Source organism: Uloborus diversus, chromosome 7 (genome assembly GCF_026930045.1).
Source record: "Uloborus diversus isolate 005 chromosome 7, Udiv.v.3.1, whole genome shotgun sequence".
Classification (NCBI taxonomy): Eukaryota; Metazoa; Arthropoda; class Arachnida; order Araneae; family Uloboridae; genus Uloborus; species Uloborus diversus.
The window spans coordinates 56,463,296-56,479,142 of NC_072737.1; the positions used below are offsets into that span (position 1 = coordinate 56,463,296).

The 15,847-nt window shown below is 34.0% G+C and overlaps 1 protein-coding gene across 1 annotated transcript in view; it reads right to left on the reverse strand.

The window, feature by feature from the left end:
• Window positions 1-1,266: 1,266 nt before the first annotated feature.
• LOC129225718 (2-methoxy-6-polyprenyl-1,4-benzoquinol methylase, mitochondrial-like) overlaps window positions 1,267-15,847 on the reverse strand; it is a 29,436-nt gene continuing 14,855 nt past the window's right edge. Inside the window, exons 4-7 of the mRNA XM_054860209.1 lie at window positions 8,809-8,915; window positions 1,976-2,064; window positions 1,634-1,745; window positions 1,267-1,558 (exon numbers count right to left, since the gene is read on the reverse strand). Coding sequence (XP_054716184.1) covers window positions 1,457-1,558; window positions 1,634-1,745; window positions 1,976-2,064; window positions 8,809-8,915 — 410 coding nt within the window. The 3' untranslated portion in view covers window positions 1,267-1,456. The remainder of the gene's footprint in view (window positions 1,559-1,633; window positions 1,746-1,975; window positions 2,065-8,808; window positions 8,916-15,847) is intronic.

Sequence of the window (15,847 nt, forward strand, 5' to 3'; positions counted from 1 at the left end):
TTGTGCTTCTTCAAGGTGTCATATTGGTAAAATAGCTTGCTCAATGCATAGTCTTCCATGAATTAATAGTTGATGATCACTAGCTGGCGTAAAATATCAGTTATATAATTGAAAGTACACTTTTGCAGTGTTAAAAGTAAACTTTCAAATTAGCCTTCATTTATTTTGTATTAACTATAAACATCTTGTAAAATCAGTGGGAAACTTTTAAAGTCTTATGTGTATTCCTGTTATTGCAGATAAGGTCGGATTAGCAAAGAATCAGTGAGCAGCATTTGTTTCAGAGCTTTGAAACTAAAGCGAATCATGAAAAAACTACGATTTTGCGTGTGTTTTTTTAGTTGAAATCTACAATTTTCTTAAAAAATTTTCAGGATGTGTTTGTAGTACTATGATAAGAAAATGTAGTTTCTTTTTACTGAGGCAGGGAGAAGTAAAGGGATGTAAGTGGACATTTTTCCAAGTTTTGAGTAAAACCCATTTAATGATAACATCCTAGGTAGGCTCTCATTGAAATTGTTTTCTAAATCATGCTATATAGCAGCAACTACCAGGGTTACTAGTACCATCTCTTGCCCCAAGACTGAGGAGAGGTTCACGTACCATGTGTACTAGTTATCTCAAAATTTTTAATTTCGCCACTTACATCCCTTTGCTTCTCACTGCCTCAATTGAAAATGCTACTTTTTTTTTTTTTTTGCCTTGTTTGAGACCGCTATATAAGCCCTTATATCTGTTTAAGAATTGAAATTATGTATAATACAATGCCTGTTAACATCTATTAGTTTCTAGTATGTTTAAATTAACTAGGTTCGACTGCATTTTTAATTTGGCAGTGATTATATAGTATGCAGGAAATGAATGTGCCTTTCGAAACATGTTTTGTTTATAATGCATAAAATTTAAAAAAATTACATTTTTCTGTTTAGCCTATATACATATATACATACATATTGAGTTTTTCTTTTCCATTTTCAGGCTAAAAGATGTCGTCTGATCGCAAGGCTGTTATTAAAAATGCTGACATGTCAGAAGAAATGCAGCAAGATGCTGTTGATATTGCTACACAAGCGTTAGAAAAGTACAACATTGAAAAAGATATTGCAGCTTACATAAAGAAAGAATTTGACAAAAAATATAACCCAACTTGGCACTGCATTGTTGGACGTAATTTTGGCAGTTATGTTACTCATGAAACCAAGCACTTTATTTATTTTTACTTAGGACAAGTTGCAATTTTATTGTTTAAGTCAGGATAACACATTTATCAAGTTTGTACAATTCATTTCTTTTCCTATGATCATGGGACTGGTTTCAAAGCAAAACTATTATCTTTACTGTTAATTTTCATATGAAGTTTTGTTCACCGAACACCATTTGTTTATAAATATTTATTTTCATGTGTTGTACACTTTGTACATTGTTAAAATTTACATATTTGTGTTAATAAAAAATATTATAGCTTATAGGCTGAATGAATTGCACTAATACCATTTAACAAATTCTTGTGTAAGACTAAACTAAAACCAGCATCTTCTATCATAATAGAAAACTCCTCCTAAAAAAAGGGTTGGAAAGTTAAAAATAAAACAAGGAGAATTTATTTTAAAAAAAAATTTATAATTTTTATTACCTGATCAGGAAATTTTCTAATGCTTTCAACTAAGTATTGGTATGCTTTCCAGTTACCCGCAATAACTTGTCCCAAAACTGGAATAATTTCTTCAGAGTACCAGTCGTACATTCTGAAAAAGGTGAAAAAATTAAGTAAAATGTCAACTTTCGTATACAGTGGTCGCCGCTTATATGAATCCCATTTGTTCTAAAGTTTTGATTCAGAAAAGTGGCTAATTCAATAAAGCTGCATTTTCTGTTTTTGACGATTTGATTCATTAAAGCGAGTGATTCAATCAACCGGCATCCACTGTATTAAAAAATGACTATTGATACAAACTACTGTATAAAAAGGGCTTACCTCCCAAGTGTTGGACTTTTGACCGTGCTGAATTCAAGGCACAAAAAGCGACCACCCGGACGGAGTACACGATGTGCTTCATTAAGTGCCTATGGGGAGCAGAGTAATCATTACTCGTGTATTCAAAAAGGGTATCTAAAAATCACTTATTAGTGAAAAATAAATTGAATTGTTAAGTAACTTAGTGGAATAAAAAAATATTTGAAAAATTTTATGATGTAAGTTGTTTTGAAATGATTTTACCAAAAATTATTGTTTTGCAAAGAAAAACTATGACAAATTGGATAATGATGAAACATTTTTAATGAGTGATTCTGTAAAAAATTTAAATTGTTAATCTGAAAAAACTCCTAAGAACTCAACAGAAAGAGATCAGGACCGACGCCAGGGGCGGGGGGCTATACCCCCCTCCCATTTTTCAGAAGTGGGACTGCCAATTTCATTTTAGCAATGCAACAAACAAAGAAAAATGCAAACTCTTTGTTTAAAAAAATTCAAACAGTAATTATCAATGAACCATTGAAATAATAGTAAAAACAGTATCTTTAAAATTTGAATAGAAAATGTAATTTTAGAATACAACTTGGAAACACCCATTATTCTCTTTTATTAAGATTATCCAAGTAAGGGCCGTAGAAATGTACCCTTCAAACATTTTTAACGCAAAAAAAAAGTATTTAGTACATTTCACTTGGCTGCAGAATAGGTACGTCTGCCTAATCAGAAAATATTGTCCCAGTTCCAAGTATTGTGCATAGAGTAAAATTAGCATAATGGGAGAGAGAACAGGTCTCAAAACTAACATGGTGCACGTCTAGTCTCTCGGTGGCACTGGTTATATAAAATCATGGTTCTTCAGTTAAAAAAAATAAATAGTATGGCTTCATCAGGGCTGCTGGAATATTCCCACATGTAATTTTTTTTGATGAAAAATATTTTCCTGAAAATCATTGCTAAGTGGAGAAGAATGCATGGGTCGCCGAAATATATTTGAAATAGAGGGAAGGGGGAAAAAATTAATGCAAAGAGATATCCAAAGTATTGTAATGAATACTTACACCAGTAAATGTTTGAAAGTAAAAATCATAAGTAAATTAAAGCTTAATCAAGAGATGCAGGTGGAATATTTAAAATGAAGTGGAATAGAGACCTAAGGTATCACAGAAAATTACCACATCTGTTCAAAATGTTAAAAGTCCTTTTACCAAGGCCGCAAACGCTTGTATTTCAAGAAAACAAAAATATTCGGCTGGAAATTGAAAATTTTACTATGGAAAATCCAAGAAAATAATTGTTTGGCAAAAGAAAATTGGAAGAAAGTATTATCACAATATGTTTATCAGCAATTAAAATTTAAAATGAAGATAGGGACGTAGTCAAACTGAGGGAAGAGTGGGGAACTCCAAACTCTTCTTTTTGCGTACCCAAAGCTGGCCTGGAAGTGAGATTATAAAACTTGGGTTTTGAAAAAATTCTAGGAAAACGGTCTCGCACCCCATGCCTTGCCCTAATGTCATTAAAGATGTCCTACACATGAGTATTTAGGATTGCAGTTTCTAAAAACCATGAGAGGGCTTCCAACGAAACCCCCAAAAAACATCCTCTCGATTAATCATTCACGGTTGAATAAATTCCGTCTATTGGGCTTTCATTTTAAAAAACGCCATGAGTCCCTCTGAAGTCCTCCTCCTAATAATTAAAGATCCTTTAAAATTTCATTGTTAAGGCTTTAATTCAGAAAATTTTTCGCGAGAAATCTTCCAAACCTCCTACCCCTCCATTAGAAATTAAAAAGTCCCTACGACTGCGTTAATTGAATTTCAATTCTGAAAATTTGCCAGGGGAAGATTCCAAATCTCTTCACCCATTAACCTTACCAAAAATCTTCTAACGCTGCATTTTCTACGTATCAAAATTTTTTCGAGAAAATACCTCTCTCTCTCACTTCATCGAAAAAGTCTTAAATCTTCCTTTTAGTGCTTCAATTACGAAACATTTTTGTGCGCGAGCCCCTTCACCCCCCCCCCCTTTATCACTGGTTGGCTTAAATTACGTTTTCAGAGCTTTAATTTCAAGAAACTGGTGGTGCACTCAATTTTAACGTGACAAGCCTACAATTGCGTTTTTAAGGCTTCAATTTCAAAAAATTTCTGAGGGATGACTCCCGCAGCTCTCTTTCTCTTAATATGACCCTAGATCGTCTAAAACTGCATTTTTCGAATACTATCAGAAATAATTCATGATTGCATGCTTGGACTTTAAAATATGAAAATCAATCGAGGATGATCCCCCGAGTCTCTTCCTCACCATAGATCAGCGGTTCCCAACCTTTTTCTCTTTCCGAACCCCTTGGAACAGGCAAAAAAGTTTGCGAACCCCCTGATGTTGAAATTAGTAACATGTAAGAAACAATAAAAAAACAGCATGTTTGCTTTCCATTTTTTGCAGCATTTGATTGCAATAAACAAAAATATAATTGTTAAATATCATAAAGTGCAGACATTAATAAAAAGTTAAAACTACATCTACAAGAAAAATTATAAACAAGAAGTTTTATAAACCAACTATTTTTTTTAAGCATACTTTAAATTGGGGAAAAAAATCCTTATTGTGATATTTGTGGCTGTTTGACGGAACAAAGAAACTGAAAGTTTGGTTCAATGTCTGACAGTTTGAGTCTTAAATCAGGCTCTGCATTCAATCTGCTTCGGTATTTATCTTTGAGAGAAGTATAGGAGGAAAATCCTTTCTCGCACAGATATGTTGTACAAAATGGTAATAAAATTCGAATTGCTGTTTTGGACAAAACGGTATAGTCATTTCTTACACTGAGCCAGAAGTTAAATTACGAGAGCTCTTTAAAGGTAGTTTTCAATGAATTATCACAAGATAACTCGATGAGCATTTCCTTTTCAGGTAATGTCAGGGTGTTCTCTAAGCATGGATTTCCTTCAAAAGAATTGCGTATCCAGTTGTTTGAGAGAGGGACGTTACGCATATTAGGAAAATACTCGTCAAAAGTTAGTTCAAGATGTTGCAGATGTTCATATACATTTCTTTTAACGCTTTCATCAAGTTTCATTGAGTTTTCTGATAAAAAACTACTAAGAGAAGTGAAACAAGAAAACTCACCCATTTCCAGGCATTGGAACCAGAAATTCAATTTTTTTACCATAGCTTCAATTTTATCATATACAACGAAAATATTAACAACTGCACCTTGCAAGGATAGATTTAATTCATTTAATTTTGAAAAGATGTCGGCTAAATATGCAAGCCTTTGCATCCAAAGAGGATCGAATATGCAAGTGGACAAGTGAAATGGATGATCAACAAAAAATGCTTGGACTTCTGACTTCAATTCAAATAAGCGTGTCAAAATTTTGCCACGGGAAAGCCATCTAACTTCTGTGTGAAGAAGTAAAGTAACATGAAGGCTTCCCAATTCCTCACAAAGCGCGTGAAATAGACGGCAGTTTGTGGCACGTGATTTTATGAAATTTACAATTTTTACCGCATCATTCAAAGTAGCGGATAATTCTGCGGGAATACGTTTACATGCTAATGCTTGTCTATGAATGCAGCAATGAGTCCATTCAATTTTCTCGTTGATCTTCTTTACTCCCACCACAAAGCCAACGAATTTTCCTGTCATTGATTTTGCACCATCCGTGCACACACCCACACACAAAGACCAATCTATTGCATTTTCTTCAAAGTAACTGTTGACCAGTTCGAAAATTGCTTCACCAGTTGTGTTGGTTTTCAAAGGTTTTGCAAATAGTACATCTTCTTTAATTGTATCGTTAAAAATATACCTAACATACACAAGTAATATTGCAGTGTTTGCTACATCAGTCGACTCATGAAGCTGGATCGCAAAATTATTCTCTTTTATTCTATTCACAAGTCCTTTCTCCACATTACTTGCCAAATCAGTAATTCTGCGTGATACTGTGTTGTTTGATAGCGGAACCAGGTCAATTTTTTTTTGCTGACTTTTCTCCCAGCATACACTTAACAATATCTTTAGCACACGGTCCAATTAAATTTTCTGCAATTGTATGTGGCTGTCCAGATCTTGCAATTCTATAACTGACTCGATATGAAGCTTCAAGGGCCATTTTACTATCTTCGTTGGATTCTAATAGGAACGTAGAGACGCTACACTTTTTGTTATATTCCAATTTTCTTTTAAAATATTCGATAGGTTTGTCCTTGTGTGTCAGATGCTTTGTTTCGAGGTGTCTTCTCAGAAGTGACGGTTTCAAACTGCTGTTCGCTAGAACTTCGTTGCAGAGAAGACAAAGTGGTCTAGGTTCAGACTCTTCTCCAGTAAAATAAAAGCCCATTTGTAAATAGTCACTGTCATATTTTCGCTTTTTTCCTTTTTTCTCCCCTAGTTCACTTTTCTGTTTAGTCGGGGGAGGCGGCAGTTCATTACAGCTATCTATTTCAATATCCTGTGTTGATTCGAAAGTTACTGCTGATGTTGAGGGTTGATCGATTGACTGCTTGTCCATTTGTCACTCAACCAAACTACCAGTTTTCAACCATCGATCCATAACAGCAGAAAGTTATTAAATCATAAAAATTACCAACACGATTTTAACTTCACAAACAGAGTAGCAAGTTCACGTAGCAAAACCAATAGCAAACAAAATCACTTGTTTTCAAGCATCTCTAAAGTATCTCTAAATACGTCTGTTAACAACTATTTCCCCAGAACTATGAGCATGCTGATGTTATATATTTTTGAAAACGAACAGATGGGTAAAATCCAGTAATAAATTTTAAGTTTGGAGCCTTTTGCTGTCATGTCTGCTATTCAATGACTGAATTCGACGGAAATTCCCGAGTTATATTTCAACCAGATTAGAAATAATACCCCTATGATGCATTGTTTAAAATTCTTTATTTTTTTCGACATATGTATATTATGTATATTGTTTGATTGACTCCACGCAATGCCGCCTTTTTAAGGTCATCGTGATCCCTGCCACAGCTTAATACAACGTTTCTGCATGGCGCCTCGCAATAAAGAAGGAAGGATATCTCTTTCTGTTGTCTATCGAAAAAAAAATGAGAAAATTTCTTTTTAACCAAGATTATAAAACCGCTGAAAGATTTTTTTTTTTTTTTTTTTTTTTTGAGCTTAATACAAGAGTCTGGCGCGTTTTCAAATTAAAAAAAAATTTAGTAACTATGTGGGCAAATTGAATATTTTATTTTTTACCAAACTAGGAAAAATCCGCCATTGCACCGAAATTTTCGCGAACCCCCTTCCTGCACTTCGCGAACCACCGGTTGGGAACCTCTGCCATAGATCATCTAAAACAGTTTTTCAAATACCAGTCTAGAAAAATTCCTGGGGGTGAACCCCTGAACCCCTTTCATGAACATAATCAAATGTAACGTACAATCGCTTTTTGGGAACCTAAATTTCGTAAAGATTATCGGGAGAGGCTATCCTGGACCCCCTCTCTCCTTCCTCTCCAACTTAAAATATAGTCTAAAACAGCAGTTTTTATCTGCAATTTCGAAAAAAATGCTAGAAGATAGCCCTCTGACACCTCCTATTTCTGATTGAATATTATCCTTACAATTAAATTCATATTGCTAGTACTAAGGTCTTGTGATGTGACTATTCCTGCTAAACCAAAAGCTAAATCTCTCTCTCTGCATATTGTTTCAAACTCATGTTCCAAATTAGGGGCCTGTCAAATGTGTACCCCCCCCCCCCCCCCGTTTCGACCTATTGACGGCCCTGAATGAGATTTACATGACACACAGTGAATATAGAAAATAGTATACAAGATAATATATATATGAAAGGGATGTATGTGGACATTCTTAAGTTTTGAGTAAAAACACATTTAAAGATTTAAATCCTCCGTAGGCTTTTGTCAATTTTTTAAAAAAATTGCTGTATTGCAGCACTCTACCAGAGCTACTAGTACTATCTCTTGCCCCAAGACAGAAAAGAGGAAGAAAAATCGACTGCAAAAAGGAAACCTTTTCAAAAGTAAGCAATCTCACCCAAGATGTAAATAAAAAGGATTTTTTGGCCTATTTCAACATAGTAAATTTTAACCATATTAATGAAAAAGCTTTTCAAAAAAAAAAAAAAAAATTCGGGAGGTGTTTGTGATCTGACATTTCCGAAACTTGTGATCTAGCAGCATTCTAAAACTGAGAAAAAATAAATAAATAAAAATTTTGTTTTTCATTGATTTTCTATGCATATTTGAAGAGTTTTTAAGGGAGGGGGGGTTGAGTTTCCGAAAATTTTATGTGAGTCCACTTGCACCCCCAAAACAATTTTTTTGCAAAGAAACATTAGGATAAACCTAACCTGGCAGCATTGTGAAATCTACGCAGATCCTTATCACAGCATTGGACGCTGCCAGGTTAGGTTTGCCTCAACTAAAGTTGTTGGGTTGAGAGTTTTTTTTCAGAGGGTTATAAATAATTTCTTGAATTATTGAAAACTGTTTATGTAATCCAGTTATGGCTTTTCAAGTTATTTCCAAGCAGTGTAGTTCAATTAGAAATGTTTTTGTCTTTCAAACTCAACACCAATTTGAAACATTTTTTCTTTTTCTTTTTTTTTTTTTTTTTTTTTGCCAAAGTTGTGGTTTACACTTAAAATATGTGCCGTTACTTTCATATAAATTATAGTTGTTGTGAGGGATTCTTTGGTTAGATCAAATTCTGAGCTCTATTGCCTGAGACCAATCTTAAATCTGGGGCATTTTAGCCTAGTAGCCAGGAAGTAGCTGCTTGGCAAACATGTCCAAATGTTTTATGTAAAGAAGATTCGTAATACTTGCCTTATCAATATGAACAACATTCCTTATACCATAAGCTACAGTATAAGCATCAAAGCTATTATCTTGAAATGGTAGGCATTCTGCATTTCCTTGAATACAGGTTAGATCTGTGAAGATATATGTCTATATAATGCAATATATAAAATAAAGTTAAAGTAGTAAAAAACTGTCAAAAGAATAATAACTTAAGCATGCACAAATGCAGCAGTATTTAAAGTACATAAGATTATGAAACAGTTAAATTAAATGCAAAAGTAAATTGTAATAAATCAAAATATAAAAAATAATCAAATGAAAAAATCCTGCACACACATATACACAACAGAGGGTCAAAAATCTTCATATCTTACGGAAAGTGGAAAAATTCCTTAAGATCAGGGGTATCCAACTCCTAGTATCTAGGAATTTGGGAAAAGTGCCATCACCTGGATGGAAAAAGCTTTTTTTTTTTTTTTTTTTTTGTGCCACTTAATTTTGCCGTAAAGCTAAAAAATTTTTAAATGATAAAAAAGTTTATTTTTAACCTACGTCATTTGTGTTTAAATAGCACATTTGTTTTATACATCAAAGTAGTGGAAATGAATGAAACCGTACAAACGTAAGATTTATTGTTAGTAAATTTTTTAAAGGTGCAGTTAATTGGGTTACACACACACACACACAAAATGAAAATGAATCGCACAAAACATTTACTTCTTAACTTAATGTTGCTAATGAGTTTGTAGTTTTTTTAGCTATGCCACCTAGCTTTGCAAGGTCTACCTCGGAAACGAAAGTTACATCACATGAAGCATGTTCAGCAGTCAAGCCTAATAAGTAAATGAACAGTGTAGAGTTTGCTGTCAGAATAAAGAATGGATGAAAAAACTTTGTAAGTAAAGTTAACATCCCCTAAAATTCCCAATAACCGAATGAGCTAAAAGAATCATTAGAATAAACGCAAAGAATCTCAAAATAGCATCCACAGACCCTATTAAGCCTTCTTTGAATTACAGTCGAACTTCCACATAGAAATGAAGGTTAGGGGAGAAAACTATGTTCACTAAAGGGTACTATGAAATTCGCAAGGAATCTAGAGTTGAGGGGTGTGTAGAAAGGTCGTTACGTTCTGGATTTCTTAAATTCCCTCAAGTTTATTTCAAATCTTAGTTGCAAACAGTAATACAGTGGAATCAGTTTCAAGTTATCCCTTTTGTCTGTTGATTATCATTCCTAGTCTTTTTGGCTACAGTGAAAATCTTTCAAATTAAGTAGATTGATTATTTACGTTTCTCTCGATTACATTGTCAAAACAAAAATCCCCTAATGTTGCGGATCAAGTTGAATTTCCGAAGAATGAAGATGTATGAAGGCGCAAAAATGTTACCTCTGGTAAATATAGTATTTCCACAAGCAAAGTGTGAGAAATCAGCGAGCCGTGATAAAAATACCGAAACTTACAACAAACTTTCACTCAGAACATGAAACGGCACGGCATTACACTTGGTTTTTTTAGAAACGATGCAGGGCTCACACACACACAATAAATGTTTCACATTTAATTTTTTAACTATCAACTTTCATTTAATCCGATGCTTGTATAAATTAGAAATTGAGTTTCATATACAAAAATTAGCTTTCATTTTAATGTTTTAGGAATTTTTTTTTATAAACTAAGATCGTTTCATGCATCGAAATTTCTGTATATCGAAGTTTTTCCTCGCGATTTCTACTTTGATATATGGATATCAGACTGTAGTACAACAGTCCCCAAAAATACCCGGTATAATCTCCAAAATTAATCCCCAAAAAATCCTTGAGTGAGGACAACAATCCTGAAAAATACCTATCAGAGTAAGGACAATAGTCCCTAAACATTCCAATTAAAGTGAGAACAATAGTCTCCAATACTTTCCATAAGAAAAAGAAAAACATTACCTAAATTTCCTCAATCGAATAAAATCATCAGCTACAGTTTTCAAATAACGTCAACAGTACCTCTAAAAATATTTATTTGGATAAATGAAATAGCTCAAAAAAAAAAAAAAAAAAACTCCCAGAACAAGAAAAGGCCAAATAACAATATTCTATTTTCAAAACTCCATCAGAGTTCAAAGAATAACACCTAAAAAGCCCTTTTTTGAAAACGTTCAATATTCTCTAAAAGTCCCCATTAGGATAACAACATCAGTCCCTCATAATTAACATTGATAACAGTTATTCTTAAATAAAGTTAAAGGCAAATCTTAAAAGTCCCTATAAGATTAAACTCAATAGTTAAAAGCTTCCATTAATACTGGTTGGGAACCACTGGTTTAAACCTGTGAGTTCAACAGTATGCTCATAATAACAATACATTTCTGGACACTTCTTTTGTCTTTCTCAATCTTGCCAGAGTAAAATGATAATTAGCCAAAAATTAGCGATTGTGCTTAATCTTGAGTATCAACATTTTCTTCACTAGTGGGTGCATACTTTAACTTCAATTGATTTTGTTGAATAAATGTAAAACTATTATGATGCAGATTTAGACACACGGCAGTGTGTCAGCCAAGTTCGGAAATCAGGCGACACATCTGCCAGTGTGTATCTTACACGAACCATTTCAAGCTACTTTTGACCCCCTCATTTCTCAAAAACTATTAAATCTACGTGCTTGAAATTTTGTATGTCTAATAGAGCTGCATAGTAGACCTATAATCCTAAATTTCATGAGTGTACCTCTTATAGTTATGTAATTATTAAGATCTGAAAAGTGTCATTTTTAACACTGACTGACTCACTCACTCACTCATCAAAATGTTTATGAACTTCCAAGTGTCTCACATACTTGAAATTTGGCATAAAGATAGATTTTCATGCATATGTAAAGGGAAAAATCTAAAAAGTCAAAAAAAAACTTCATTAAAGTAGCAAAAAATTACGCTATTTTTTATGAGCATCACGGCGTAATCACTTTACCGCGCGATTGCAAATTTTTCCTCAAATAAATCAAAACAAAAGGACTCGTCAAACGTTGCCAAAACAAGGTTATTGATGTTTTAAATTAACAATTAAATTTCTAACCGAAATGGGGCTTTAAACGATACTTTAAATTCCGTTAAAAAGAAAAATAATCCATCAAATAATTAAAATTGCAAATCTAGAGCTAAGCTTTTAAAATCAAAAATAACCAGCTTTAAAATTTATAAAATCTTTAGATCTCAATTAAATGCAAAATTTTACAGGAGGAACAAAAATGGCAGCAATAATTTCAACAATTGAGAAATATTTCGCCAATTCTGCATATTTTACGATCTACGTTATGATTATCCCCCTGAACAATAAATTCCAGACAGATTTTGAGATGAGTCAGCAATTTTCCTAATTGTCGACAAATCTGAGGACGTCAAAGACCAAGTACTTAGGCCATGCTGATAAATGAGAAAAACAGACGATTACTGCCTAAAATTGGCGATCGCACTGTCCCCAGCTATCGAAATATCTTCAAAACTTCTAATAAAGAGAAACCGCAAACCAGTGAACCGTAAAAGCAGGGGAAAAAAAGGAAATCATATAGTTCTATACGCTTTTGCATTTATAATCGTCTGAATTAGAACATAACCTTTGATTTAGCTTTTCAAAAAGTAATGATATCCCAAGAAAACATAAATGTGAAAAAGAAGCCAAGTTCGGTCGAAATGAGGTTCGAGGTAGACGGTGTCCCCGACAAAAAATAGTACAGATCTAAACTGTTACCAAGTTCCATAGCAGTTCCACATAGATGTTGGATTTTCCCATGTTCTTCAATTCATTTAGAAAACAATTTTTCACTTTCTTTGATAATGGATTTAAAACTTGGCAAGTTTGAAAAAAAAAAAAATAGTGATGACTAGAACTTGCCGCAAGTTTAAAATCCATTATCAAAGAAAGTTAAAAAATTGTTTCCTAAATGAATTGAAGAACATGGGAAAATCCAACATCTATGTGGAACTGCTATGGAACTTGGTAACAGTTTAGATCTGAACTATTTTTTGTCGGGGACACCGTCTACCTCGAACCTCATTTCAACCGAACTTGGCTTCATTTTCACATTTATGTTTTGTTGGGATTTGTATTACAGCACTACTCTATTAAATTTATTACTAGCTTTTGCATTTTATCTATTTCAGCCTGCGCTTGAAATTTCAAAGGTAGATTATGAAATTCAGCCTATGAGGCATTCGACTTTTCCACATTATAACATTTCAAAGATTTTATATATTGGCTGCTATGACACCAGCATTAGATTTTTATATACAGTAATGTGTATATATATATATACAGGGTGAGTTCGATCGAATCTGCCATACGAAAGGGGGTGATAGATGAGCCCAAGTGAAGCATAGAACCACCCATTATCGTGTCCAATCCTTAACCGTAAAACCGAGTTTTGGTAAATTTAAGGAAAATGAGTAAAAAAACAAAATTCTGAGAAAACGGCCGATTTCTGAAATTCTTGTAGGACATACAAGGAAAATAAGTACATATTTGGAAAGAGCAGACTAAATCCTACAAAATGATACCTTTCGCATTAAGATAGTCGCATTTTACCGAGAGCTACAAGCTTTGAAATATTGGACACACTCAGAATTAAAATGGTGCCAACATTTTTAATCGACATTTTCAAAAACAACCGTAAGAGCTACAATCGGGCAAATCTACCAAAAAACTGGCCCATTCCATTAGCTTTCAGATGATACAACAACAAATCATATTGGGCTTCATGTTCAGCTGAAATTCAGGCTTTTGTTTGAAACAGTGTAAAAATCTGCATTCGTTAAAAAAAGGAAAACCAGCGAAGAGTCGCACTTTTCTGTTTTGAATTTTCTGTTTCACGATAGCATGTTGCTTTCTTTGTTTAAGAAAATGATATTTTTATATAAAAATAATAGTTTTAACAGTTTAATAAAAAGAAAAAACACACGAGATAACGATTCGTAGAAATAAAAGAAGCATTACTTTCCCGTGCTTTTCACAAAGGGAAAATCAAGAACAAAAAATGTTACACCAACTTCAATTAGTACATTTAATAGACCTTCAAAATTTGCAATAGCTGCTGAAATTGGTCACCGCCACACCTGATACACGCTCTTGCCCTTTTGCGAACGGAAACAACCGTTGTTCTTAAAGAAATTTCATTCCTTAGTTTCCCTACTGCTTCAGGAAGCCGGTCGCTCAATCCTTGCAAACTTGCTACTTCTGTTTTGTAAACTTCTTGTTTTAAGAATCCCCAAACAAAGAAGTCCACTGGCGTCAGGTCTGGGGATCAAGGGGGGCAAGGGATGGGGCTTATACAACCAATCCATTGGGGATACTGTTCAGTTAGAAATTCCCGAACGGCATTTGAAGAATGTGCAAGGGCTCCATCGTGTTGGAAAATGATTTCCGCTCTCTCCTGAACAGGAATAGTAAGTATCAAGAAGGTCAGGCAAATGATGTTCAATGAACTCTAAATATGAGCTTCCTGCATTATAAGACCTTAAAACGTATACAGACCCATAAAAAGACTTCCGACTACGATTTATGATTGTGAAAAATATCGTCTGAAAATAAAAAGCATTTGTTTAACAAAACAATTAATGATAAAAACTAAACAGAATTATTCATTTGTCATAATATTTTATGTATCGTTTGCTTCTTTCTGATATTTTGTAAATGTGTTTAGAAAATTGCTAGAATTATGATTCTTTTTACTGTAAGTCAGTAGAGAGTGTGTTTTTAGTTTTTGAAAGTTTTCGTTAAAGTTTCTAAAGATAAGTTGCTATATTCTTTTCTCGATTTTTGGGTATGTCTCGATTTTTTAACGAAGAGTATGCTGACATGCATTTCGTGTACGGATTTTGTGATGGTAATGCTTGCAGAGCCGAGAAAGAATACCGGCTCCGTTACCCAAATCGTTCTGCATCTAATAGATGTGTTTGCCTCTATACATCGAAAGCTCAGAGAGACAGGTTCATTCGGTACGTTGTTCGAGAGGGGCCAGGATCACCATTCTGCCAATGTTGAGGAGTATGTGCTGGACCGAGTAGTGAAAAACCAAAGTGTGAGTTCACGCTCGATTGCTATAGAAGGTGGACTATCACAACGTAAAGTGATGAAAACATTGCACCAAAACAAGTATCACCCGTATCATTTTACTCTAGTACAAGAATTGCGCAATTCAGATTTAAAAAAGCAGGTAACATTTTGCAGATGGCTACTAGCCCGAGACACGGAAGATCACCATTTTCTAAGAAAGATATTGTGGACAGATGAGTCGTTGTTCACTAGAGGGGGCATCATATATTTGCATAACTAGCATCATTATACTGAACATAATCCTTTCTTAACCCAAAACTCATCATTCCAAACTCGATTCAGCATAATTGTTTGGATTGGCGTAATAGGAGATCATTTAATTGGTCCGTATGTGTTTCGAGGTAACCTAAAAGGAAACACATATTTAGAGTTCATTGAATATCATTTGCCTGACCTTCTTGATGCTATTCCTGTTCAGGAGATGGCAGAAATCATTTTCCAACACGATGGAGCCCCTGCACATTCTTCAAATGCCGTTCGGGAATTTCTAACTGAACAGTATCCCCAATGGATTGGTCGTATGGGCCCCATCCCTTGGCCCCCTAGATCCCCAGACCTGACGCCAGTGGACTTCTTTGTTTAGGGATTCTTAAAACAAGAAGTTTACAAAACAGAAGTAGCAAGTTTGAAAGAATTGAGCGACCGGCTTGTTGAAGCAGTAGGGAAACTAAGGAATGAAATTTCTCTAAGAGTAACGGTTGTTTCCGTTCGCAAAAGGGCAAGAGCGTGTATCAGATGTGGCGGCAACCAATTTCAGCAGCTATTGTAAATTTTGCAGGTTTATTAAATGTACTAATCGATGTTGGTGTAACATTTTTTTGTTATTGATTTTCCCTTTGTGAAAAGCACGGGAAAGTAATGCTTCTTTTATTTCTATGAATCGTTATCTCATGTGTTTTTTCTCTAAATTAAATGTTAAAACTATTATTTTTATATAAAAATATCATTTTCTTAAACAAAG